Source organism: Desmodus rotundus, chromosome 8 (genome assembly GCF_022682495.2).
Source record: "Desmodus rotundus isolate HL8 chromosome 8, HLdesRot8A.1, whole genome shotgun sequence".
NCBI lineage: Eukaryota > Metazoa > Chordata > Mammalia > Chiroptera > Phyllostomidae > Desmodus > Desmodus rotundus.
The window spans coordinates 28600535-28625368 of NC_071394.1; the positions used below are offsets into that span (position 1 = coordinate 28600535).

Genomic DNA, 24834 nt, shown 5'->3' on the forward strand with positions numbered 1-24834 from the left:
CCCCAGAGGCTCAGAAATTTGTGTTTTCTGTGAGCTCCCCAGAGGCTTCCGATGGTAACCAGATTGGAAAACCACTGGCTCAGCCCCCTGCTCCTCCAGCGCCCCTGGGCTCCGCGTCCGTGACCTTGTTCAAGTGCACCAAGTGCACGCTCCTTTCAGGTCCAGGTGCGGCCCAGACCCTGCTTCTCTAATGCGGACGCTGCTGGTCCGGGACCACAAGTTCAGTAGCGAGACTGATCTCCAAGTCCCACTTTACTGAAGAAAGAGATGACTGAGCTGCAGGGCGGGGCGAGCCAAAGAGAGGAGCCGCTGCGCACCGTGGGGCAGAAGAGGGGGGTGTGGGTGAGCAGAAAGGAAGCTGGAAGCTGGTTGGGCAGGACGGGTGGGAAAGCCAGCCCCGGAGCCTGCCGACCGCGTCCACGGGGCTATTTTTCGACCAGACAGCAGTCCTGAGACTTGTTTCCTCATGATGGTTGCGGGCATACAACGGGCTATATTCTCAACTGCGCTGCGCAGCGCCTGCAAAATGGGGGGAGGCTCTGCACAGATGCCCTGGTAGGAGAGCTGGCTGGGTGTCTGGACCATAGCTGCTCCCCACGTTAGCAAGATCGATTTTACAGGCTACAGGCCAGCTGCTGGCACTTTCTTCAGAGGGCTCGCCGCACGCCCCCGGTATCTCCTACTGCTCCCCCTACACACACACAGCCTGGCTCTCCGAAAGTGGCAACAGGAGTCACCGTGTGACCCGAGGGCTCTGTGCTAGACATCTTTCCTCCCATCTCACACTCCCTCACGCACTTCCGTTCAGCCCTAACCACAGCAGTCTGTTGGGAACAGGGGTCTTCCAACAGCACCTCCTTTCCACCCTGAAGGCTTCTCAGCTGGCCTTCCGTGGGATCCTGCAGACTCCACCGGTGCAATCCCGGCAGTGCAAGGCAATGCATGCTCCCGTGGGCACCCCTTGAGCACTGCGGATGAGAGCTGGTAAACCCAGGTTTCCCTCTTCTGGGCCGCGGGTGGACAGTTCAGAGGGGCATCCACTTGTCCACAGGAGTAGCCAGTTGAATGCACTCTCCGACTGGCTTTTGCTTCTCCCCAGTTCACTCTGCCCTGTCTCTCATTTCCTTAGATAACTACCTAAAATGTAAGCCGCCCCAGGCTCTGCTTTTGAGGAAGGTTACACCTGCCTAACACAGTAGCAGCTTTATCCCGCAAGGGAGGAGGAGGCTGGAGACTTCAGAGGGCCCAGAATGTTCCAGGCTCTCCTTAAGCCAGCTGCCCCTGCCCGAGGCTCACACAGCTGTGCAGAGTTGTTCTGAGGACAAATTATGTCTTGTCCAAAAAGTACTTTAAGGTCGTATTTGAGATGTTGGAAACAAGAGAAAGAAAGCTAAAGAAATGAGGTTTGTTTAGCCTGGAGAAAAGCAAAAGGTTAATAACTGACTTCCTAAAAATAAAAGGCTGCTCTCTGCATTGGCTGACAGGTAAGGATGGAGCTGAACAGGCACTTTGTCCATCAGAATGCTCCCAAGGGGGGCTGAGGGGATGGCACTTCTGGGTGAAGTGATGAGCTCCCTGTCATTGGAGGCATTCAGCTCATGATTGGTGGGCAAATGTACTGGGGATAATGTGGATAGGATTCATTCATTAGACGGGAACATCGCTAGTCCCCTGTTTAAAAATCACACAGCCTTTTCAACCTAGGATTTTGGTAGGATGGGTCCACCTCCAAAGAGGGAATATTAATTGATATGTAAACTCATAAACTCCCCCATTCCAACAACCTACACAACTGGATTGTGTTTTAGTTCTGAGGTTTTTCCAGAGCAGGTTATTTTCTCATGGGGTCTTAGCACCACCTAGTGGCCAATTTGTGCATTACATGTGCTTGTGCTGAAATAGTATTTACTGTACGGTTTAATACAAACACCAACACATCCGATTAATGCAGCAACAAGAATATATTAAACACAAGTTATGGGTTAGTCAAAGTGCTAGAATCTGAGGAACAGCAGTGATCAAATAAGACATAGTCTCCCCTTCAGGAGCCTCACAGCCTAATAAGAGTGAACATCAATGGAAGAATTATTATTGCGATGTCCTCAGGAACTAAGTTCCTTGGGATAGAAAATAATGCAGACAGGAGGTGGGCTCTCTGAGAAGCATAAAGTTAAGCTCGGAAGGATGGAACAAGAGGGGACAGGGAGCAGGAAGCGTGGGGAGCCCATGTTCCTTGATAGCTGAGCACAGCTCCCCGGTGGTGATTCCAACGGGCAGCCAAGGTTAACAATAGCTGCTCTGGAAGGATACTCCCTGAGAGAAAACAAATGACAAAGACCTCATTTTATACTCCTAGGTGGTCAGGTTATACGAGTCACAGCCAGGCTGTTTTCGTGTTAAGACCAGGACTCTTCCCCACGTGGAAGCCCCCATCGGACCACCCAGCCCTCACCACCAGGCTGTCCTGGAATCCCACCTGGCAGCTTCACAATGGACCCTGTGAGCAGGGCCTGCTAACAGCTCAAGAGTTGTGCGCTTTCCCTGGCCTTGTTATTCATTCGCACTTTCCCACAGCGCAAGGCATCCAAAAGCCAGACTTCTTAAAGCCACAGTGCCCAGCCCAAGTCACACATTAGGACGGCCTGGGAGCTTCTGAGAAATACCGATGCTTAGGCCCAACCCAGGATTGGAAACTTGGGCCTTCAGGTGATTCTCATGCAGCACTCCTGTCAACGATTGCACCTGTGGTCCTCCGTGTTCTGGGGTGACCAGAATCACCGCTGTGTAACCAGGACTGCTGCTCTGGGTGACCCGCAGTCGCTAGACTTTGTTACCTTCTGTCATCTGCTAGGCAGCCCCGTCCTGGACCTGGCTTCCTTGCTCCCCAGGCCTCAGATTGTCTGGCCACAAGTAAACCATTAAGGCCACTGTGGAGTCCACCCAGCCCAGCCATCAACTGCCCGCCTCACCTCCACTGGCTGGGAAGAAAGAACTCACCTTGGGCAGGCAAGACAGCAATGCAACACGGAGTTCTAGATGTACCTGCTGGCTTCCTACGTCCAGTAGGAGCATGAGCATGAGGGTTCCTGCTCATCAAGCTTCGTGAGAACTGACAACATGCAGTCATGCTGCCCATGGATTGCATAGCTTTTCATGTAAGCAATTACAGATGCTGCTTTTCTTAAGAGGAAACTACAACACACGTCCCCAAGCCTAGAAGGATGTGCACTGGAAAGGTACAGTGGTTACCTCTGGGGCTGAAAATCCAGGTGATTTATGCTGCTATTGTCACTTATCTGCATTTTCTAATTTTCCTATGATGAGTATAGATTATTAATACAACATTACGTATGTAATGTAAGACAAAGCAGAGAGGATCACCACACAGAAAGAATCAATTCTGTTTCGCACACAACTCAGGGGCCAAGCTGGTCTCTGGGTGCTCAGCTCACAAGTCCGCTTATTGCCACTTCCTGACTTTATGAACTCCACAGTCTCTGCCCCCTCGAGAAGAGCACAGGGGACGTGGTGCACTGATTTGGCAGCTCAGCAGGCATCTAGCAGGATCAAAATACACACATTCCAGTATATTCCATGAAACTAGTGTTTACTGGACAACAGCTATGCAAAAAAAAAAAAAAAAAGGCAAGTGGGAGTGGCCTCTGAGAAAGAAATTGCCTTCCTGCAGGTGTCTGCAGAGTCTCAACTAGACCAACAGTCGATGTAAATAGGCAATAGGAGGAGATGGCATGCAGTTGTCCCCAAATTTAGTTAGCCATGAAACACCTGTTTCAGGAATACGTTTTGGAAAACACTAGTCTACATTTTAACGCACAGTTCTGACCCACCGCCACAGAGTGAGTGTGGCCCGTCCTCGCCATGAGAGCAGGCAGCAGGCCCCACGCAGGGGCTGCGCAGGGCGAGGCTCCGTGACTCACAACACACTCACACTTCCACCACCCAGCGGGCCAGGCCACAGATGAAGTGGCTCAGGGCCTAGAAAACGAGCGAGGAATGACTCAATGAATATTCACAACTGAACATCAGGTGACAATTTATTGTTTACAGACGCCACTGAGTTATACTATATTTTTCAGTCCCATTTGGGTTGGACGCAAATATGTTCAGAGGCATGGTGAGAGGGAAAACACCAGGCACTTCATCAGCTCCTAGAATATTTCTGCATCTCCCCCCAACTTACTGCCAGATGCTCCTGCAAAAACCCAGTGCGCGTTTACAGGGACTAATGCCTAACAGTACAATTTACATTTAATTAAAGAAAAAAAAGCCCACTCAAGCTCTGCTGGGACTTTATGGCAGGAAAATAAGGGACTGAGGGTTTGAGTGAGACATACACAGTGACTAGAAGTGGTCACCTCGTTTCTCTGCAAGTAAGGAACAGCCACAGTGGCCCCACCCTTCCTGCGGGACAGGGTGAGACCTCTTCTCTACATGGCTCAAATGTCAGGCAGACGACGGGACTGCGCGGAGGTTTACAAGCAGTGTCACTTTAGTGGTCACCACGAGGAGGTGACTGTCACACTGCTCAGCCACACTTCCCCAGGATGGTTCCTAAGCATGCTGGTCCTATAAGGTGCTCCTTGATAAAGGAGTCCGGGACCAAAAAGATTTAGAAAATATTATAGACTATTTATTACCCACTTCCTGGAGATTTACAATGTACATTATCCCATGGAAGCTTCTAGAAGTTCCTTTAAAAGACACGCTTAACTGTGTTTAACCCAGCTCCCCAAATCAGTCTGACCTTGGAATCTCTCGGGGGGGTAGCGAAGGGGGTCGTTTAACACATTTCACAGAAAGTGTTTCTGAAATACTCCTCTATGGCTTTGAGAAGTTCTTTGCAGAAACAAAAAGCTCAGAAAAATGAAGTAACTCTGAGGATCGTGTGGTGGTCAACAACAAGGACAGGGGTGATGAAAACAAGAGACCCCCATTGCAATCCCACCCCTGCACTCTCGCCATACCCAAGCCTGCCTGCAAAGGGTCAGCAATACATTTCCCGTGACTTCCTCCTTTGTTGGTGACAAACGTTAGGCATGCTGATCACAGACAGAGGTGAACATGGCTGGACGGGGGGGCCCGTGCTTCGTGTATGAAAGCCAGACGTGTGGAGTCTTTTCCTCTTCTGTAACAATGAAATCATTAAACCACATCATTGCTTATCACATGACCACATAGTTTTAAAAGAGACTTGCCAGCCCCTTGTTTCTAATAAAAAAGAAGAAAAGGTGGGGGACAAGAAAACATAAAGCTTCTAATTATTTTCAGCAAGAATGACACAGGCCAAGAAATCACAACAGAAAAGCCTGTGGCTGTATATGCCAAATAATTTCAAAGTATTACAGCAAGAACAGAAAAGGTAGAAATCAATGAGATTAGTGGAACAATGTAAACATTTCATCTATTTGCATAATACATAATTTTTTTATTCGTTTCCAAGGAATTTCACACATTTCAAAACCAAAGACAGCTGAAAGCAAACTCGCCAACGGAGGACCAGGCAGGCGGCTATCACCTGTGCCCTGGCAGGGGCATAAACGGGCATTCACAGCTCGATAGCTATCCTCGCAAACCGGTACTGCGGGGAGGCGGGAGGCCGCAGGAGCACCAGGCCCCTCTGCGCTGCTGGCTGCCTGCACAGCATATCCAGCAAGCCCGTCAAGCTGACAAACCCCAGGGCCTCTCCACAGCCCACAGCCATGGAAAAGTCTCCCTGGGTGACGAAGCCCAGGAGAACTCGGGAGCAGTGAGCGGTCACGTCGGGAAGTGGGCCTGACCACAAGCCCAGGGTCAGAGCCGGGCGCCCCGCCGTAGGGCCCCCCACCGTAGGGCCCCCCACCGTCAGGCCCTCAGACATGGCACACCCATGGTTCTGCCTCTTTTCTATTTTCTTCTCCTCTTTTTGTTTCCGGATCTTGCTCTTGAAGGGGTCACTGTGCTTGGGTTCCTGGGGTCCGCAGTAGAGCCGATCCTGGCTGAGCTGCAGGAAGTCCTCCTCGGCGGGGACACAGATCAGAGTGTGCGGCTCCGGGCTGCCCTTCCTGAGCAGGGCCAGGCTGACCCACACCAGGGCCCTGGGGAAGCGGTCCAAGAGGGGCAGGCAGGCCTCCGGGGTCAGTTCTTGCTGCCCCCTGCCGGGAGCGCGCCGGGCTGCCCGTCGGTCCCCACAACTGGGCCCGCACCAGGCCGACAGCTGCTTCAGTGATGTTTTGCTCCTTCATGTTGGATGGTCAAGGAGAAAATAAGCAATTAAAAGACTAGGCATTGCTAGAGTTAATTTAATTTTTTATACTCTGTGGGAAAGGATTAAAATTCCAATTTTTAAAAAATTAAACTGATGCATTTTTGTAATCATATTTTACTTTTTATGTGCCTACTACTGTGACAGAAAGACTAAAGGTTTAAGAAGGTGAAGGCGGAGGAAAATAAGACAGTGAGTGGGACAGAACCGAAGGTTGCAATCGCAGTGAGAGGATTAAAGAGCAGCTAATGTTTTGACTAGAAAAGAAACTGTAAGGGAGTTAGATGAAAAGTAAAAAAGGACATGAAATTATGATGTCACTGTACAGAAAAAGTAAGTACAAGGCAAGAGGGTGAGCACTTTTTTAAAAATCAAAGCGTGAAATAAATAAGAAAAATCAGAGCACAGAACATAGGACAACTGATAAGCAAACTCCAATAGCCTGCACCAGCACTGCTAACAGAACACGTTTTCACGGTAGCTTCCACACGACATCACAATGAACCGACACCTGAGAGGCCACAGATTCAGATCATCCACAAGGAACGGGGAAAATCTAATTCAGTGATTTAAAGCAAAGAACGCTCGCCCCAAGTTCGCGGGGGGTTCTTCCTTTACCTACGATACACTTGGGGAGGCACCGCATGGTGAGCTAGGACTAGAGGAAACACGCTGTTTAACGTAGCTGCCTTGATTTAGGTCGGCTGATGACACTCTTTCAAATCTCTCATCAGTGAGCTTCATGCCCTGAGCCAAATGCGACTTGGCTGTTGCCCTGGGCCCTCTATGGAAGTCCAAACACTCACTAGGGCTTTGCCTGAAGGACCAACGATAACTTTTACATCCTGCATCCTGGTTGGTATTGAAAGAGTCGACCCAAAACGTATGCACTCACCTCAGAACACAGAGGAGGCTGCCAGGGGCGTCCTGGCCTGACAGCCCCGCAGTCCCCTCCTGGGCTGGACACTCTGTGTCCATTCCTCCTTCGGGCTCCCTGGCGTCGTGCGGCGATGTGCCCACTTCGTCAGGCACCTGACAGGTTTTTTCAGGCGTGGGAACGCAAGGCACCTTGTCTCCCCTCAAGTCACTCTCCTCACCTCTCGGCGGGGAAGCCACAGGCGATCCCTCCTGGGCCTGGACCCTTGATTCCCAGTCTCGAGTTAACTGCTCCCAGGGACAGCAGAAAGGGGCCAGGGTGCCCAGCTTCACATAGTTAGGCCGTTTGGCAGGAGGGCGTCTAATGAGAACCAAAGAGGAGAGCCAATTTTGAATAATTTAGGATTGGACAATTAAAATAATTACGGCCATTGTACTGTAAAACAAAACCACATTCTACTATAAAATGAAAACAAACATACAAAGTTTTCTAAGAAACAGAATAATGAAAAACAGCCAACTCTATGGGCCAAGCTTTTCTGTTTCCTTCATTTTTATTTTCATAGGTAACGCGTCCACAAAGCCGCCCCACGTGGCCACCGCACCAACCCAGGGGTGCCAGTCCCAAAGACTGTGAGTAAAGGCTGTCCCTTGTGAGGCGGTGTCCACGCACATTTACAAGGCTCTCCATTCAAACGGCAGGGAAGGTGTGGGGTCAAGTCTCTCTCACTCACTCCTGACCTCCAGGGGCCGGCTGCCCTCCAGAGAGGCAGTATGGCTATCAGTTTCTCACGTATCCTTCCCGGGACATCTCATGTGCCTAGAAGCAGATACATTCGTGTTTCTTTCACGTTTTGCTCATTTTTACACAATGGTGGCATACCACGTATAGTCTTTTTGGCCTAACTTAACTGTTTTCACTTAACAAAATATCTTGGAGATCATGCATATCAATCCACTGAGATCCCCGTTCTTTTGTAAAAGGCTGTGTATCTGACCCTTGTTTATTCAGATGGTCTCCTAGTGCACGACGGTTTGGTTATTTTCAAACTTTTGCTTCTACAAGCAGTTGCAATGAATGACCTCGAGCAAGCACAGATTCCTGGGCAGGGAGGTGCTAAGGCAGAGTATTATTACCATTTGCAATTCTGACAGACGTTTCCAAATCGCCCTCCTCGGTGTGGTACCAGTGGACCTTTCCAGGAATGCCTGAGTGAGGGAGGGCCCCTGAGAAACACTGTTAGCCAATAAGAACCAGAGTCTGCTCTGGTTCTTACTGACCCCAAGAGGAGGGGAGCAGTCCGGCTGCTGCTGTTCTGGGCTGCAAGACTTTCAGGGAGTCCCAGACTGTGTCCTCAGACTGATGGTCTCCCCGGGACAGGCCCAGCCGTCCCCTCCCCCATTTACTTCTCACTGCATGCAGTGTCCTGGGACCCCAGGTGTGTTCCCACATCCCAAGAAGAGCAGCTGGTGAAAAAGTCCCAGGGCACTTGTCTCACCCAGACACCTTTAACACACTTAAAAATGTCCACTTCACTAGTAAACAGGCAAACAAAAATCCTTAGTGTGTGCAACTTTTTCAGATCGAAACCAGAAATCTTGTTTATGGGATTTTGCCTAAGGTCTGGGCTTTCTTTCCCCTATAGCTCCTCTCAAGCAGTGGTCATTTCTTCTCCACCTCTCCTGGGCCTGGGCCTGGCCCTGGGCAGATGCCCCCAGGCCAGTTTTCCTCTCCTTCCTCTTCCACGTCCCCAGCTGAAGCACGCACAGCCAGGCAAACCACTGGCTCTCCCTCATTCTCCAGCCACCCCCATTCACAGGCCACCCCCATTCACAGCCGCGCTGCCTCCCCCTGCATCACGACTCCTGTCAGTCTCAGTGCCTCCGGCATCTGCACACACCATCCTTTTCGTACCCTGGCCTCCCAGAAACGCTGGTCCTCATCTCACGTCTTCCCTCCGCCTCAACCACCCACACCGGCTCACACGCCCATTCTGGTCACTGCTACTGCTTGCTCCACCTTAAAAATCTCAATTTCAAGTATCTGTCACTCGGAGGGAGGCCTCCTGTTTTTCCAGGCCAGTACCTGTCCTCTGCAACAATTCCTCAACCCCTGAAACCTCCTATTTGTTCACTGGGTCCTCTGTGGAGAGCAGGGTTCACCACAGGCCCCTGCTCTCACATCTCTCTCCTAACAAGCTTAGATTCCACAGGTCACATGAGAGTCACATCCTGCATACACCCTCAACTCCTGCCACATGGCCACGCCCATCCGGGTTACTTTCAACCTCCACCGGCCCTACGCCACGCCCTGATTGGCAGAACACAGCTGGGGAAGAACACACAGGTCATGAATGTTCTTACCATAAACACAAAATTCAAGTGGACTATTTACATTTCTACAGTCAATTCTGTCTTCCACCATCCCAGAAAACCATTTCTATTGCTTCCACTCTCCTCAGATCTCCGACAGCCTTTCCCTTCCTCCTATTCCTAGCTTAAAACCTCACCTCTTTTTTCACTGAGAAAACAAAGTCAAACCTACCTCAATCTGTGTTCATGCCCCGGCTGGTGTAGCTCAGTGGATTGAGCGCCAGCTTCAAACCAAAGGGTCGCCGGTTTGATTCCCAGTCGGGGTAAATGCCTGGGTTGTGGGCCGGGTCCCTAGAGGGGACCACACGAGAGGCAACCACACATTGATGTTTCTCTCCCTCTCTCCCCCTCCCTTCCCCTCTCTCTCTCTCTCTCAAAAAAAAAAAAAAAAAAAAAAAAAAGATATAAGCACCCCTATGTTCACTGCATTGCAGTGTTATTTACAACAGCCAAGGTACGGACACAAGATAGGGACGTACTGCACTCAGCGTGGGGAACACAGTCAGTAATGCCGCAGAGCTGTGCACAGGGACGGGCGGTTTTCGGACTTACCGCGAGATCACTAGGGGCACATAAATGCTGCACACCTGAAACTAATACTGCGTGTTGACACTATCGTAATGAAAATGCAGCCCAAGGAGGGCAAAAACAGACCTTGCCTGCCTTCTCCTGCTGCCCCAGTGTCTGCCATACAATAGGGTCAAAATAATGTAAAGATGCACATGGACGGCTACTCACAGAAGCACATGGCAGAAATCAGAGCGTACCTAACGCGCCACTGATAAACTGTGGTGCATCCACACGCGTCCTGAGCAGCTGTTCAGCTGTATCTGAGCAAGCGCTGGCTGGCTGCGACTCACAGGCTAAGCCCGGCCCACGGTCGGCTTTCTGTGACCCATGGGCTGAGGATGGTTGTTACATTTTTACATAGTTGGAAACAAACAAAAGAATAATACTTTATGGCATATGAAAATTACATACAAAATTCAAATCTGAGCGTCCACAATGTGAGACTGGAGCACAGCCATGCTCGTTCACTTACGGGTCTCCTGTGGCCTCTTTTGTGTCACAAAGGCTGAACCAAGTGGTTGCCATGGAAACTAAAGGGCCCACAAAACCAAAAATATTTAGGATCTGGCCCTTTCCAGAAAAAGGTCACCAATACTTGGTTTCAGAGTCATACTTACTGATAGGGGAAAACTATCCATTACATAGTATTAAGTTTAAAAGGTAGGTTGTAAAATAGTATATACAATATCCTTTTAAAAATTTTTTATCTATGAAAAATTTGTATGCATAAAGAAGTCTAAAGGGTAAGAAATAAATAGTATTGCCAATTATTATTTAACAAACGACAGAAGACCCTCAGCTACCTGTCACAGGAGGCACGGGACAAGTAACGCATGACCGCTGAGAGCTCACAAGCCAGCGCCCCAGGAGTGTGCACATTCCTTCACTCCGGCACTCCTTCCTTCCTTCCTTCCTTCCTTCCTTCCTTCCTTCCTTCCTTCCTTCCTTCCTTCCTTCCTTCCTTCCCCCTTCATTCGACGGTTTAGAGCCAGGCACTGCCTGTCTCTGTGGCTGCCGCAGCGAACAGGAACACACAATCGTGGAGCTCACAGTCGAGGAGCTACACCATTCAACTCCTCACTCACTCATCAGTCAACAAGTAACAGTTAGGATGGCCCACTGTGCGCCAGCACTGGCTAGAGGCTGCAGACGCCACCACGAGCAGGGTTTCCGGGTTTCCGGGAGCCTATGGTTGCGCGGGAAACACAGGTTCCCAACGTTAGCGTGTACTTCACAGTACAGAGGAAATAAAGCCCCTCACTGTCCACCCCCCCGTGAAAAAAGAGAGAAGGTCCAGACGGATTGACCCTAAAATGTAAAGACAGTGCTAATCTGAGTGCACAAAATACACCAGTTTATGAAGTGCTTTATGTTCCCACAGTTTCATTAAAATTTCATACGCATTATCTCTGTAACTCAATTTCCATTTTGAGGGGGCAGGGTCGGGAGTGGAAATCTAATAAAAGCACCTGAAATCCATGTCCCCAGTTTGGGTGCACACCATCAGCAAATGACCAAGGAAAGGGTCTGTAACCTGGACGGGCCTGTAAAGCCGGTTATACGACCATCTCTCGACTGAATTCTGTCTTGGTAATGCTGAACTCAAGGAAAACATCTACGAACACTCTACATTATATAGTAAGAGTTACTGAGGTCATTCCAGACATTATTAACCAATTTAAGCACTTCTCTTCCTCTTAAGACGCTACCACACTAGAAGCCAGTTTCTTACCTTTTGTACTTTTCAAGAAGATTGTTGGCTTGTTCTTCAGCAAACAGAATCCCGGCGGAGCAGTCTGGGAAATCACCTGGGGTGTAAGGGGACCGCTGGTACTGAGAATGCACTCTAGCCTCTTTTAATCCCCCTGCTCTTGCACCTCGGTAGATCTGGAAGAAATGTCAGAGATCCCGTCCATACGAAACCGCTTAGTTGTCTGTATGGGGGAAATGAGACACCACCTAAATGCCCAGCAAAAAGAGAGTGGGTACATAAACTGTGGGAAATGCCTGTAATGAGATACCATACAGTATTAAACATGAATGAGACAAAACGTGGAAAAACCTCCACGTTGAGGACATACAGCAAGTTGCAAAAGCACACACACAGTGAGGTATGTAAAGTGTAGGAACATGTCAAGTTCAGTTATTTTATCTGGGGTACAAGCCTACTTCACAGAGCTGTAAAAACATGCGTGGCAGCAACAAGCATGGAAACCAGGACAGCGACTCTCTCAGGAGGAGGGAGGGAAATGGAGTTGGACAGGCTTACAGGTGCTTCCAGTGAGTCTGTGATGTCTTATTTCTCAAGCTGGTGGTTCACTGTATCAGTATCTATAGTTTTTTCTACGCTTCAAACACTTCCTAAGTTAAAAACTAGAACTATTTAGAAATACGCTGACTCCCACATGATTAGCTGAGTATCCCTCGCACTAGGCAACATCTGATTACTTGCAAGGCTGCCTTCCTTGTCTTTTCTACTCTCTGGCTCAAAGTGGTGTTTAACCAGAAAACACACACACACACACTACATTTTAATAAAAATGTTTAGTTAATAAACAGGAGTACATGGTCAGCACTTAAAAATGTATTCTACACATCTATAAAAATTAGTAAATCATGAAAATTGCCTTTAAACAGCAACAAATTTCTTCAAGTAGAAAGATGAAAGTCAGTATTTTGTTGCCACTAGTACTCAAAAATCAGGCCCCTCTTAAAAACCTCAAAAGCTCACACTATGTCAGCACAATTCTTACTGATAACACCCTGGCTCCGGGGACTTTGGGAAGTGTCTTTATGATGCGTACGGCTGAGAGGGCAGGACAGCAGCACTGCATTTCTGGGTTGAGCATAGAGTCTGGAACATTTTCAGCACGTGGTGTTTACTAGGAATGTATTTAAAGTTGCGACTCTTAGTCGGAACCAAAGAGTAACTTACAAACGGGATCCAGAAAGCCATGCCCCAGCCCTTCGGGAGCAGGACGTCCCAGCCACTCCCCCAGCCTCGCCGGTCCTCTCCGGTCACTCTGCCCGGCTGCTGAATCAAAAGTACAGGTATCTTGGATTCGTGGGGACCTAAAACAAGCTGTGACCCAGGCACCAGCAACTCACTTCTCTTCCGGTTTAAATCCTGAAGTGGAAGAAAATAATTCAAGACAAACAACCCTAGCCTTCTGGGAGATTCTACTGGGTCTCCCTAGAAGCAGCTTTAGAAAGTTACATGCTCCTTTAAAAAAGCAAGGAAACAAGTGTTCTGAATAAATAAATGTGAGCTATTTTAAGTACAAGGTATCCCTCCTATACAATTTTCCTCTCTGTAAGTGCTTTGGTAGAAAATGACAAATTATCTTAAATTTGGGCAAAACCATGCTAAATGATTCAAAGTTATAAAATATACAACCATTCCACTAATTTCTTACACCAGGATTATTCTTCTATCTCAATACTCTGTCTCTACATTTATTTTGGTTAAGATTTGTCACGAATTAAAAAAGGTACAATTAACAGCTTCTCCAGGAACACAAGCAGAAAACTACTCTGGCTCTTGAGAAAATTTCTCACCCAGTGTTAAGGATTGAAAATACGAGATGCTATAAATTATTGGTTAAGTGGACTGCAGGGAGCAGATAACACTCGTTCAGACTTTTCTTGTCAGCTGTGAAAAGAGACGAACAGGCAGGTAGGGGAGAAGCCTACCACTCGATTAGGAAAAGTATCCAAGAAAGTGCCTCCAGGCTACCGTCTAACTGCTTCTCCATGGAAGCCTGTGAGCCACGACCAAGGCCTGATTCTCCTTTTTGACTCCAGTACCAACTACACGTTGGAAATTCCGATGATCTATCTCTTTCGCCCTGACTTTTCCTCCTGGGATCAAAACCTGTCTCCTGGACATCTGCTCCTGGGACTCCCCAAACTCAGTGTACCGAAGATCAAACTCCTCTTCCCCACTGCGTCCGCTGTCCTCCTGCATCCCCATCCTACCTGAGCGACGCCACGATTCTCACAGTTCATTCCCCTGTTCAGGCTTCCATTCATACCTTTACTGTTCATTCAAATAAATACTGAGCCCCTTGATGTGCCAACTGCCATTCTGGAACTTGCGGATGCAGCTGTGACAAGTCAGACCTGGCTTTGGCTCTTTTAGCTGAGCTCCTAGACCCAACCAGACCGTCAGGAGCTAACCTACAAGCCTCCCCCTTTCTCTCCACCCACCTTCCAGTCAACCACCGAGTGCTGTCAGTTTTCCCCCCAGGAATATGTACTAATCCCCAGCCCCGGGGCTCCGGCCACACTGCCAGTTCAGGCTCCCTCACATCCTATATTATGGACTCTTTCCAGGGTCTCTTTTAAGGCCAACCAACCACAAGTCCTCTCTCCAGCTCCTCCACCCAAATCCCCACCCCTCGTCTCATCCACCCCTCACTGGCTGCTGGAGAAAAATGAGATCCGTGCCCAGCCCACATCTTCGGTCCAGATCCTTAAAATGCCCCAAGGTCCTATATGCTCTGGCAGCTAGTTTCATCTCCTGCCTCCCCTGACTCCAAGCTACTGACCTACTTGAAGATTCCTGAACATGTCATCCAGTTTTTGGCCTGGGCCCTTGCACATGCTCACTTCCAGCCATCCCTTCTCTACTGCAGCCTTGGCTCCTGGTCCCAAAAACTCTAGTTAATTCTAACTCCCCACCTAGGAGTAGGCTCAAATACCAGCTCCTTCATCCAGGGAGCTTTCCGTAATTCCTACAGTTTCCCTTCTCTGGGCTTCCTTTGTACCTGTGCGTCCTTGACCACATCGAGCAGTCACCTACCCCATCATCTAGTGTAATACCTGGTGCTAGCAAGAGCGCAATCATCGTGGAATCAAAGACAGGAGAACCAATAAATTAATAAAGACCGAGAATACTTAAGGAAAAAAAAGCAAAAGAAAAACATGTATTCAGTCCATAAGGTTATCATTTGAAGAAAAAGCCTTTGTGTTAACTTTCTCTAGGAGATTATTCCTTTCTAAGAACAGGAAAAAAACCATGGCATGTATCATAAGTAAGGGAGCAGTAAACTGCTGGAAAATAGAAGTCAGTCTATAGGATTCTATGAAGTCTGAAGTCACTTCCATGTTCTCCCGAGTGACGACTTTCAGCCTGCCTTCATGACTTCCCCAATAACCCTTACACCATTAGTTACCTGATCCGAGATTTTATTCTCTGTGACACTCTTACAGAGAGCCTGGTTCCAGATAAAGCTACGCGCACACTCCACAGGCACACCCTCCAGAAGCAGCTGTCTAACTTTCTCATTATCTAAGAGGGAAAAGAAACAGCCTTCAAATCACATCCGTTAGATCCATCAAGTCAAACTCTAAACGTGGTCAGCTGACCTTTCATCCCAAGAAAGTATTTTCTAGGTGCTCATTTCTGTAGAAGAATATACTTAACTAGAAATTAAGTTATCCTTACAGGGGGCCTCATAATCTGTGAAACAGCAAAGGCTCCTAAACTCATTTTTTAAACATTTCTGTTCAGTGTAGAAGATGCAAACATCCCATAACATTGCCTTAAATAACCGCCCAATTCCATGGGTAAGATCGCCAAAGTCTAGGAACCCCCCACCCCCCCAGGAGACCAACATGTGAATGGCCGCACGGGCCACGTGTCACCTACCTGCTGGTTTCAGGGCTCTTTATGTCACTCCTGCCCAACGGTGGTGCCACCACAGGTACTGGCCGTTTCTTCAGCCCTAGTAACCCTTTGTCTCTGATAACCCTTGTACCGAACTATCTATTCCTTTCTAGTAAACGTATTTTCCCATTCCTTTAAAATGGGCATATTTTCTGCAAAATATATTATTTCCTTCCTTTAAATAAACACCGTGCCCAATAGTACCACAGTGAGAAAGGAGGAGGAACTCTTCCAGTTATAAACATCTACGTTGAGCCCTGGCTGGTTAGGGCTTGGGCCTGGGAACCAAAGGGTCACTGGTTCGATTCCCAGTCAGGGCACATGCCTGGGTTGTGGGCCAGGTCCCTGTTTCTCTCCCTCTCTTTCTCCCTTCCTTCTCCTCTCTCTAAAAAAACAAGTAAGTAAATAAACATCTACATTGAGAGCAGACGCTTCCTACGTGCAGTTACTTAATCATGAGGGGGGTTAAAAAACATCTTCCAAATCTACTTTTGTCAGACTGAAGAAGTAAAAGAAAGAAGTCAGACAATGCATGAGTTTTGACTATGGTCCTAAGAGGCCGCCAACACAGGAAGGTCCCTCAAAGGCACGTACCTGCGTGGTGGGGCTGAGGGCTGAAAAAAGTCAGTTGGCAGTGGCTGGGCCGTAATGTGACAGGTTTCAGGGGAGAACAAAGTCAGAAAAAATTAAACTGATGAACGGATCTGAGAGGAGCGCTCCCGAACAGCAGCAGCCGCTCCTAGCACACCCTCTTCCTCACGGGGCTAAGGACCAACAGTGTCTCAAGTAACGGGCTGTAAGTAACGGGCTGTGCGTGGCCAGTTCCCGCAGCTGAGCGGGAGCCAGCAGGCTCCACGGCAGACAGCCTCGGTCCCCAGGAGCACTTCATAAACTAGGGCGATGGCATGTCCAGACAACGGAATATTATTCAGAAGAAGAAACCAGCTATGAACCCTGTGACACAGAGCCACCTCCCACCGCTCCCCGGAGTCTGCAGGAAGCCCTGGCGCTGGGGCTCCCCAGCCTGAGAGGCCTGCCTTACCCAGAACAGGGCAGGGTAAACCCCCACCTAACCCGGCTTTGTCATTTGGGAATCAAATAAACCAAAGTTAGAGCCTTCAAATATACTGTTTTAAATTGAATACGCGGAACAGGGGACCCCTTTAAAGGAACCTAGCTAAAGCGCTTAGGGACTGTTTCTCCCACAGGCAGAAACAAGAGAAGTCATGGCAAAGTGACTGATTCCTGGGCGCTTCTGAAAGTCAAGTGCAGAACAGTTCCAACAGTGCTTGCCGCCGTCACCAGCACAACGACGATCTCTCACCTATCACTCTAAAGGCAGCTTGACCATTCCCGTGTTTCGGGTATACACTACCAAAGAGTGTGTAAAAAGAAAGATTAAAACACGCCCAAGGGTACAATGTAAGATCAATATTTCCTAAAACAGGTTCATCTCTGGAAGACAAGGGCTAGTTAAAATAATATATCAAAGCAAATTAGCAGACGCTAAGGAAAGCAAATGCTAAAATGTCAGAGAATACAACAGAAATCACATTTTCAAACCTCAGCCAGAAAACCAGTTACTTACATAGTGAAATGCTAGGGTAATAAAGTTGAAAAGATTTGCAAAAGCACATTTATTTCAAATGCAAGAACCAAATGATCAAGTAAACTTTTTCAAAGCATCTGAGAATATGCATCACTTCAGGTCCTTCACTGAAAGGAAAAAACTGAAGCTGAGGAGTTAAGACTCCCTCAGAAAATATCTTAAATTTAAAAAACAAATAGGTGTGTATGCTAGTTTGGCTAACAGCTTGAGAAGGAAGTCACACAGCACCCTGTAAGCCATCACACAGCCTATTAGACTTCAAGAAAAAGAAATAATCAAGACAGCAAAAATAATAATGGCAAACACTGAGCCCTATCTGGTGTGGCTCAGTGGACTGAGTGCCGGCCTGCAAACCAAAGGGTCACCTGTTCGATTCCCAGTCAGGGCACATGCCTGGGTTTCGGGCCAGGTTTCCCAGTAGTGGGGTGCGTAAGAGGAACCACACATTGATGTTTCCTTCCTTCTCTTTCTCCCTCCCTTCCCCTCTCTAAAAATAAATAAATAAAATAAATAACAGCATACGTGGAGTAAGAGTCACAAGATGTATAGCTTCTACTCTGTACATCAAGATAACCTAGTAATATTGTTAAGATGTTATTTAGCCCACAAAGTGAACCACCAACTGAAACGAGTCCTGATTTAATGTATGATTAAGCCACAGCCCTTGCGGGGCGGGGGGGGGGGGGGGGGGGGGGGGGCGGGGTCACTAATCCCGAGGCTGCCAGACACAACAGCCAGGCCTTGACTAAGGGCCACAGCTTTGGGTGCCTGTTAACCTGAAGATAACATATGGCCTAAGCTGTGCTTTAGCTCCTGAGCCCTAAAGCAGAAGGGCCCCCTGGCCACATCCTCATAAAACAAGACTGAAGGATACAGAAGCTGACCTCAAGGCCTAAAATAATGGTTTACTGCCCTGACCTCACTCTTGACCAATCAGCAAGACCCACAACCTCACGCCCCTTACTCTTGACAACTCGTGATTTTTGATCTATAAAACGCCCCCCTTGTCTGTAAACCGTCGGGAATTTCGGTTTCTCCAGCACAAGCGGCCCGTCTCTGTCGTGTAGCGCTGTGTAGTAACTGTCACTCTCCTTCACCGCACCCAGCGTCGGCGTGATGGGGTTCCTGCAGCACAGCGTGGGCAAACTCTTTGCTTGGTTACACTACTTTCCTCTCGGTACTTCTGACATTCCAGTGTTCGGGTGTTGTCCCCACAGCAGGCAATTCTCCAGCACCAGCTGGGTGTCCTGCGGTTTAACTCCACGCTGACACTATCCACCTGGACAGTGTGAGACCCCGCAGGCTCTGACACTTCAGACACCGACTGGCTGTACAGTCTTCTGACCCAAGACCCCCCAAGCCGTATTTATTAATTTGCTAGAATGGCTCTCAGAACTTGCTACGTTACTGTTTTGTTTTTTTACGATTTTATTATTTATTTTTAGAGAGAGAAAGAGAGAAACATTGATTGATTGCCTCTCATACGTACCCTGACTGGGACTGAACCTGCAACCCAGACATGTGCCCTGACAGGGAATCCAACCTGTTACCTTTTCACTTTGCAGGATGACACCCAACCAACTAAGCCACACCAGTCAAGCCCGTTTCTTTTCAATAAAAGGATACAGCTCAGGCACAGCCAGATGAAAGGGATGCACAGGGCCAGGTATGGGGGAAGGGGTGTGGGGCTCCTATGCCTGTTCTAGGCACTCCACCCTCCCAGCACCTCCAAGTGTTCAGCAAATCAGTTCCCTGAACCCCCTTATTTAGGATTTTTATGGAGGCTTCACCATGGAGGGGTGATTGGCCATCGGTGATTAAACTCAATCTCTAGCCCCTCCCCCAAAGGGGTGGGGCTAAAAGTGCCAACCCCCTAATCACAGGGCTGGTTCCCCTGGCAACTAGCCCACCACCCTTAGGGACTTTCCAAAAATCTCCTTATTAACATAATCTCAGGTGTGGTTGAAAGAGGCTTGTTACGAATAACAAAAGATGCTCCTTTAGCCCTTTAAAGCTCTTATCACTTAGGAAATTACAAGGGTTTTAGGAGCTACATGCTAGAAAAGGTACAAAGACCAAAGTATATATTTCTTCTGTTATGACAACGTCACAGTCATGTAACCTCTCTTTTCAGAGCTCTCTGTACATTTAGGAAGATAAAGAGTCCCTGACTCAAATCAGGTAAACCCTTCTCCAGGGTGTAAGTAGCACCATAATTGGTCCGTTTCCTCTAAGTCAAAACAGGCAGAGAATGACCACAGTGTAGAAAGCCGAACTGGCAGTCCATCGGTGAATGAGGTGGTTAGGTCATGTGACAGTGAGATTCTTCCAAAGATCCATCTTTTATTAACCGACCAGGCTCATCCAAGTATGTTTCTAGCTTCAGTTCTGAACTGCCTTCCTACGTGCCGTTACATTGGTGTAATACGACCTCCTTAAAAAGTTTACTTCTTTATCTATCGCACATGCCAATCAATACTTCAAAGAAATTACTTAAAACAGGTTTTAATGAAATTCCACAATAACTAACAAGATGATAAGGTTTTGTCACAGAAATTAAATCACGTTTTCTGAGTAAGACGTAAATTCTCCTTGAACTGATTCAAATTAAGATAAAAGCCTTAGAAAGGATTTAATATAAAACTGCCTCCTTCCAAGAAAGAATTTGAGGCAAGAGAATCTAAGTAGAATTAAACTATAGCTTTAAAGTGATTATGGTAATCAACATTTCATGGTTTAGTAGATGCTACAACTTCTATGGCTGCGCCAGACCATACTTCTATTAAAGAAAAGGAGGAGGCAACAACTCATTGATTAAAGTCTAGACTGCATACTTAACTTACCTACATACCTTCAAACTGCCCTCATTCACCCCACTTTCCGTGAAGTTGTGACAGAATAATTTTCTGACCCCTTAGTAAACTATCTGACTGGACATGGAGGTTAGAAAAAATCTTCCAATCATTATGACACACACCTATATTTTTTTCTCCAAAAACTCACAAGCTAATGTCAATGATTCTTTCAAATAACATGCTAGACACAATTATCTTTCAAATAGCGATTCTTTCATTTACATGACAGCAAATACAGTAAGACACTATCACAACTGCTGCACATCCCAGACCAGACTAAAAGTCTGGCCAATCCGACCCACCTGCTCACGCCACTCCAGACAAACGACGCCCTCAGGCTGCTCTACTGGGTCTAAACCACGTCCTCTTACCCTTCAGCACCTGGGATGGCCTTGCCAGGATTCGAACCTGGATCATCTGTGTGGTCAGACAGAGGCTTCCAAGGAGCACAAGACCAGCTGCAGGTGCACCTCCCTTCCTCACATGACAATTCTGGAACGCTAGGCCTTTTCAGAGAGCCCACGTGGCAGAAAGACAAGTTTTACTAGGTACTAGCAATAAAATGAACATCAGGATCGGGCGGCACGTTTCACAGGTAAAAGGTGCTCCCCCACACAGCATCTCCTGGGATCGTAATCCCCTTGGAAGGAGCCAGGTGGAGATCGCCCTGGTTTTCTAGAGGTGAAGTGACTGCAGAGGGGTCACAAACAGAACTCTGGCGGTGGGACTAGACTGCTCAACACAGTGAAGAAAAAACAAGGCGGTTTCAAGAACTTTACCTTGGCATTTTTCTGGATTGGGCAAAGCTTTGGACCTCTTTTGAGGCAAATTTATGCGAGGATCCCCAACTGTCAGTCCCAAAATAGTACCTGCCGGGATTTCTGCTGGTGATGTGACTCCTTTAACAACAAACAAAAAAATCCAAGCTTAAAGAGAATCACTTCAATGTATATATATTTGCTTGTATTTTCACAGTTTCCTAATGAAACTTTCATCTCAGCTATTTATTTAAAAACAGGTATTCCCCTTTTTTCCCCATTGACGCTTTTAGAGAATAAATTAACATTCATAAAGAAAGAAGTTTCTTTAAAAAAAAACATCAATTTAACATTACAGATTATTTTACAGCATAAACGTGTATTTTCTATCATGGATAACTACAGTAGCTTTACACACAAAAGCACTCAGGTCTATACTCCAGTTTCTCTTCAGCTCCTATAAATCTTCCACCTTTTCCAAAAGCACTCATGTCTAGTTAAGAACAGATTTCAGTTTAGTACCTGGTACGCACAGTTATCTATAACATCAGAATGCCAGCTACTTAGAAGACTAACATCATGCATTTGCTGTTTCATAAGCGAAGTCAAACTGTTTACACTAACTATCCCCTCTGTGACTGGCCGCCTTGCTGCATTACAACAAGGAGTCACGAGTTAAAAAGCACCACTATGTGTAGGCAGTCTAACTGCAAAACGCTCTTTCCACCCGATTCCCACAGCTGACCCCCGCCCCGATACAACCCAATATCCCCTCCGCATACCTCCCAACAATTCGAAAATGGCTTCTTGTCTGCGGTGAAGGGAAACAGTATCAGGATTCTTACAGGTTTCAGTCCACCAAAGGTGAGGTGTCTTCTCTGCGTCCTCTCCCTCCTGAAAAATAACAGCTCCTGTTTACCACACAAATACTGAATCAGACTTAATAATTCTGGTACAGTTGTGACACTGCCCCCTGCACACACATTTTTTCTGCATGGAGGAATGAACATTTTATGGGGGAACCACGGAAAGTGGCACTATTTTTAACACAGATATTAACACCAGACTGACTACTCTTCTAACTGGAGGCAAGGGCAGAGTGCGACACTTCCGTCAAGATTTCACACACTAAGAAAAAGGCGCCTGGTTTTCAGAGACTGAGCTTCTCCACACTGAGGTCTCTGTGCACAGTGCCAACGAGAGCACCTGTTCCTGTCCCTTTGCTGCCAACTCCATCACCACCAATTTAAGCAATAAGGAGGCCAGCGCGGCTGAAGCGCAGAGTTGTGAGATGGGGGCAGAAAGGCACAAATGGCCCAGTCACATGGAGGGTTTCGGATTTTCTCTCAAACACAATTCAAATGCTTTTAATCACAAAGAGACACCGTGAGAATGCATCCTTCAAAGACTACTCTGCCTCCTGCACAGACCATGGAGTAGAAAGGGGGGGACACTGGGGAAAGCTGAGATGCTGCTTCAGCATTCAGACGAGAGACGGAGCACAGGGTCATGGCTGAGCTAGTGTGCATGCAGTGAAGAGGGACAGAAGTAGCCTTTGTGTTTTCAAGTATTTCCCTTCTAAGCGCTCGAAAGCTGTTCCGACCTGTCGTCATACTCGACCGTGTCAAGCCTGCGAGAGGCACAGGCACTGCGAGGTCCGCTGCACTGATCCACAAAGCAGACCGACTGCGAGCCCAGGGTGTCTGACTCCTGACCTGGCCCCTGCTGTCCGGACCTGTGCTGTCCACGTGGCGGCCACGAGCCAGAGTCACTCAAATTTAGTCTTCAGCTAATTCAAATTACATAAAGGTACAAGTTCAGTCGCGCAGTCCCACTAGCCACATTTCAAGTGCTCAGCAGCGACATGTGACCAGTGGCTACCACGCTGGATGGCACAAAGGGAACAGCATCGTCACAGAAAGGACTGCAGACAGTGCTGCAGTAGACACACTGCTCCTGACCCTTCAGGGAACCTAGAATATGCACAAGTACAAACAAGAAAAGTGCCATACTCTTCCAGGGGCTTGTGGAACGGAAGTTAAGACCCGTCTACAACCTCACAAGGTACAAGAATAATTTTTTTTTAAATAAGAACAAGCCAGTTTACTTATTACATTCCTTTAGATTTGCTTGTCTAGGGAAGATGAGAGATGACAAAGTCCTTAACAATAAGCGTAAGTAGAGAAATAAACATCTACAGGCCACGGCCCAAAATGTTGCCAAATTATATGTTAGGTTTCACAAGTTTGCTAGGAAAGACAGGACTGGGAAAAATCACCACAGTCACATGGAATCTCACAGCGTGGACAGGAGCAGCTCTCAGTGCCTCAGTTAGGATGGAGTGGGAGAGTGGACCAATCAGGCGGAATCTGTTCATCTCCATCGTCAAATCACTGGAAGAGAGAAAAAGCCTTAAAATGGGAGCTTCCGTGATACACGGTGTCTGTGACACCAGCCGAAACAGACGAAGACTGCAGGGAAAAGGTGCTGAGCAACTTCAGCCGCACCTGATCACAATGCCCGTGGCTGCAGAGATCCAAGAATAGGGCTGATGCGAATCTCTAGTTCCGTCCCCGAAAAATTTTTTAACTGGTTTAGCATTTTCTCCATCATCTTTGCGTTTTCTCTTCTTGCCAATGTTCTCGCTGGGTGGGGCAGGTTGGCTTTTTTCGTGGGACGGTGTCAGAAGGGGGTCCGGGACGCAGGGGGGTGGTGTGACGGGTTCTGTGCACTGGCATGCTGCTTTTACTTCCTCTAAAATAGCCTGAGGGTAGAGTTAAACATTTCACTTTTAATTTTTTTAAATTACATGCGTTACAAATTTAATGTGGTTTACTTTACGTTGTTTTTTTTCCGCCCTTTAAAAATTCCCATTTTTATTCCTTCAGAAACTAAGCTAAACTGACCCTCACCAAAAGGGTTTTTTGGTCCTTCTGGGTAACGTATGGCACTTGGAACAAAAAAGAAATCCTGTACGTCAAACATTAATGAAAACAACATGACTACGTCGACCAAATTTTTTTTTAAATCATTTAAAATAGTCTACCACCTAAAAACAGCGACTATACTAAAAAAAGAGAGACAGAGAGAAGCTGAGCTAAAGGCAGTATTCACAGTCTTCAGAATTCATCCCGACAACTCATCAGCAAACAGGCTCCAACAGGCACTGAGGCACCAGTGCGCTGTCCGGCCCGGTGGACACGTCCATCCAGAGGCAACGGTTCAAGCCCTTTGCATCTTAAGGTTGGTTTTCATCTCTACTTACGGCTTAGTAAAAATGGAGAGGTGAAGATTTGCTTCATTTAATATTCAGACAACGTTCCTCCACTTAGTCAAATACCAAGCTACCAGCCAAACTTTCACACCATTTCAATTTCCATAGAATTGATTTCCAACAATCACGAAGAATGCAGTAATGAGTGACGTGGAAGTAAACTCAAGGAGTATACCTGTTTAAGAGTCGGGTGAAGCCAGATCCACAGCTGCCTGCTCGTGGAAGTGTCGCAGGTCCTCTGGGGCTTCCAAATAAATGTCACAGGCCCCAGCAAGCCTTGGGGGTATTCATTTGCCCGGTAAAGCATGAGACCACCTTGGCGCTTTCCAGACAGGCAGTGAACTGCTGCAAAAGTCAATCCTGACATACACAAAAACAAAATTCCACGACTGAGTGTTGAGACCGCAGTATTAGTTCCAGAGAGCCAACCTGTCATTTACTGTCTCTCTCCGTGAGGGACGGAGTCTAGGTTTCGACCACTGCTTCGATCAAAGTGGTGCACAGTACGTTCTCAGTAAGTATTTCACTGAATGAGTGGTTTGATGAGTTTTGAGTTTCTTCCTGCCAAAATTCACTCCATCAGCAA

The 24834-nt window shown here is 47.5% G+C and overlaps 1 protein-coding gene across 2 annotated transcripts in view; it reads right to left on the reverse strand.

Moving 5' to 3' along the window:
- Positions 1 to 4722: 4722 nt before the first annotated feature.
- POP1 (POP1 homolog, ribonuclease P/MRP subunit) overlaps positions 4723 to 24834 on the reverse strand; it is a 29793-nt gene continuing 9681 nt past the window's right edge. The window contains exons 7-16 of one of the 2 annotated variants that reach the window (XM_024572230.3): positions 24424 to 24608; positions 23482 to 23738; positions 23274 to 23367; positions 21757 to 21868; positions 20996 to 21115; positions 15259 to 15374; positions 13017 to 13208; positions 11814 to 11968; positions 7158 to 7499; positions 4723 to 6236 (exon numbers count right to left, since the gene is read on the reverse strand). In XM_024572230.3, the coding sequence (XP_024427998.2) occupies positions 5567 to 6236; positions 7158 to 7499; positions 11814 to 11968; positions 13017 to 13208; positions 15259 to 15374; positions 20996 to 21115; positions 21757 to 21868; positions 23274 to 23367; positions 23482 to 23738; positions 24424 to 24608 (2243 nt within the window). In that variant the 3' untranslated portion in view covers positions 4723 to 5566. Of the gene's footprint in view, positions 6237 to 7157; positions 7500 to 11813; positions 11969 to 13016; positions 13209 to 15258; positions 15375 to 20995; positions 21116 to 21756; positions 21869 to 23252; positions 23368 to 23481; positions 23739 to 24423; positions 24609 to 24834 lie in introns of both variants that reach the window. The other variant, XM_045181724.2, reaches the window with a different exon arrangement.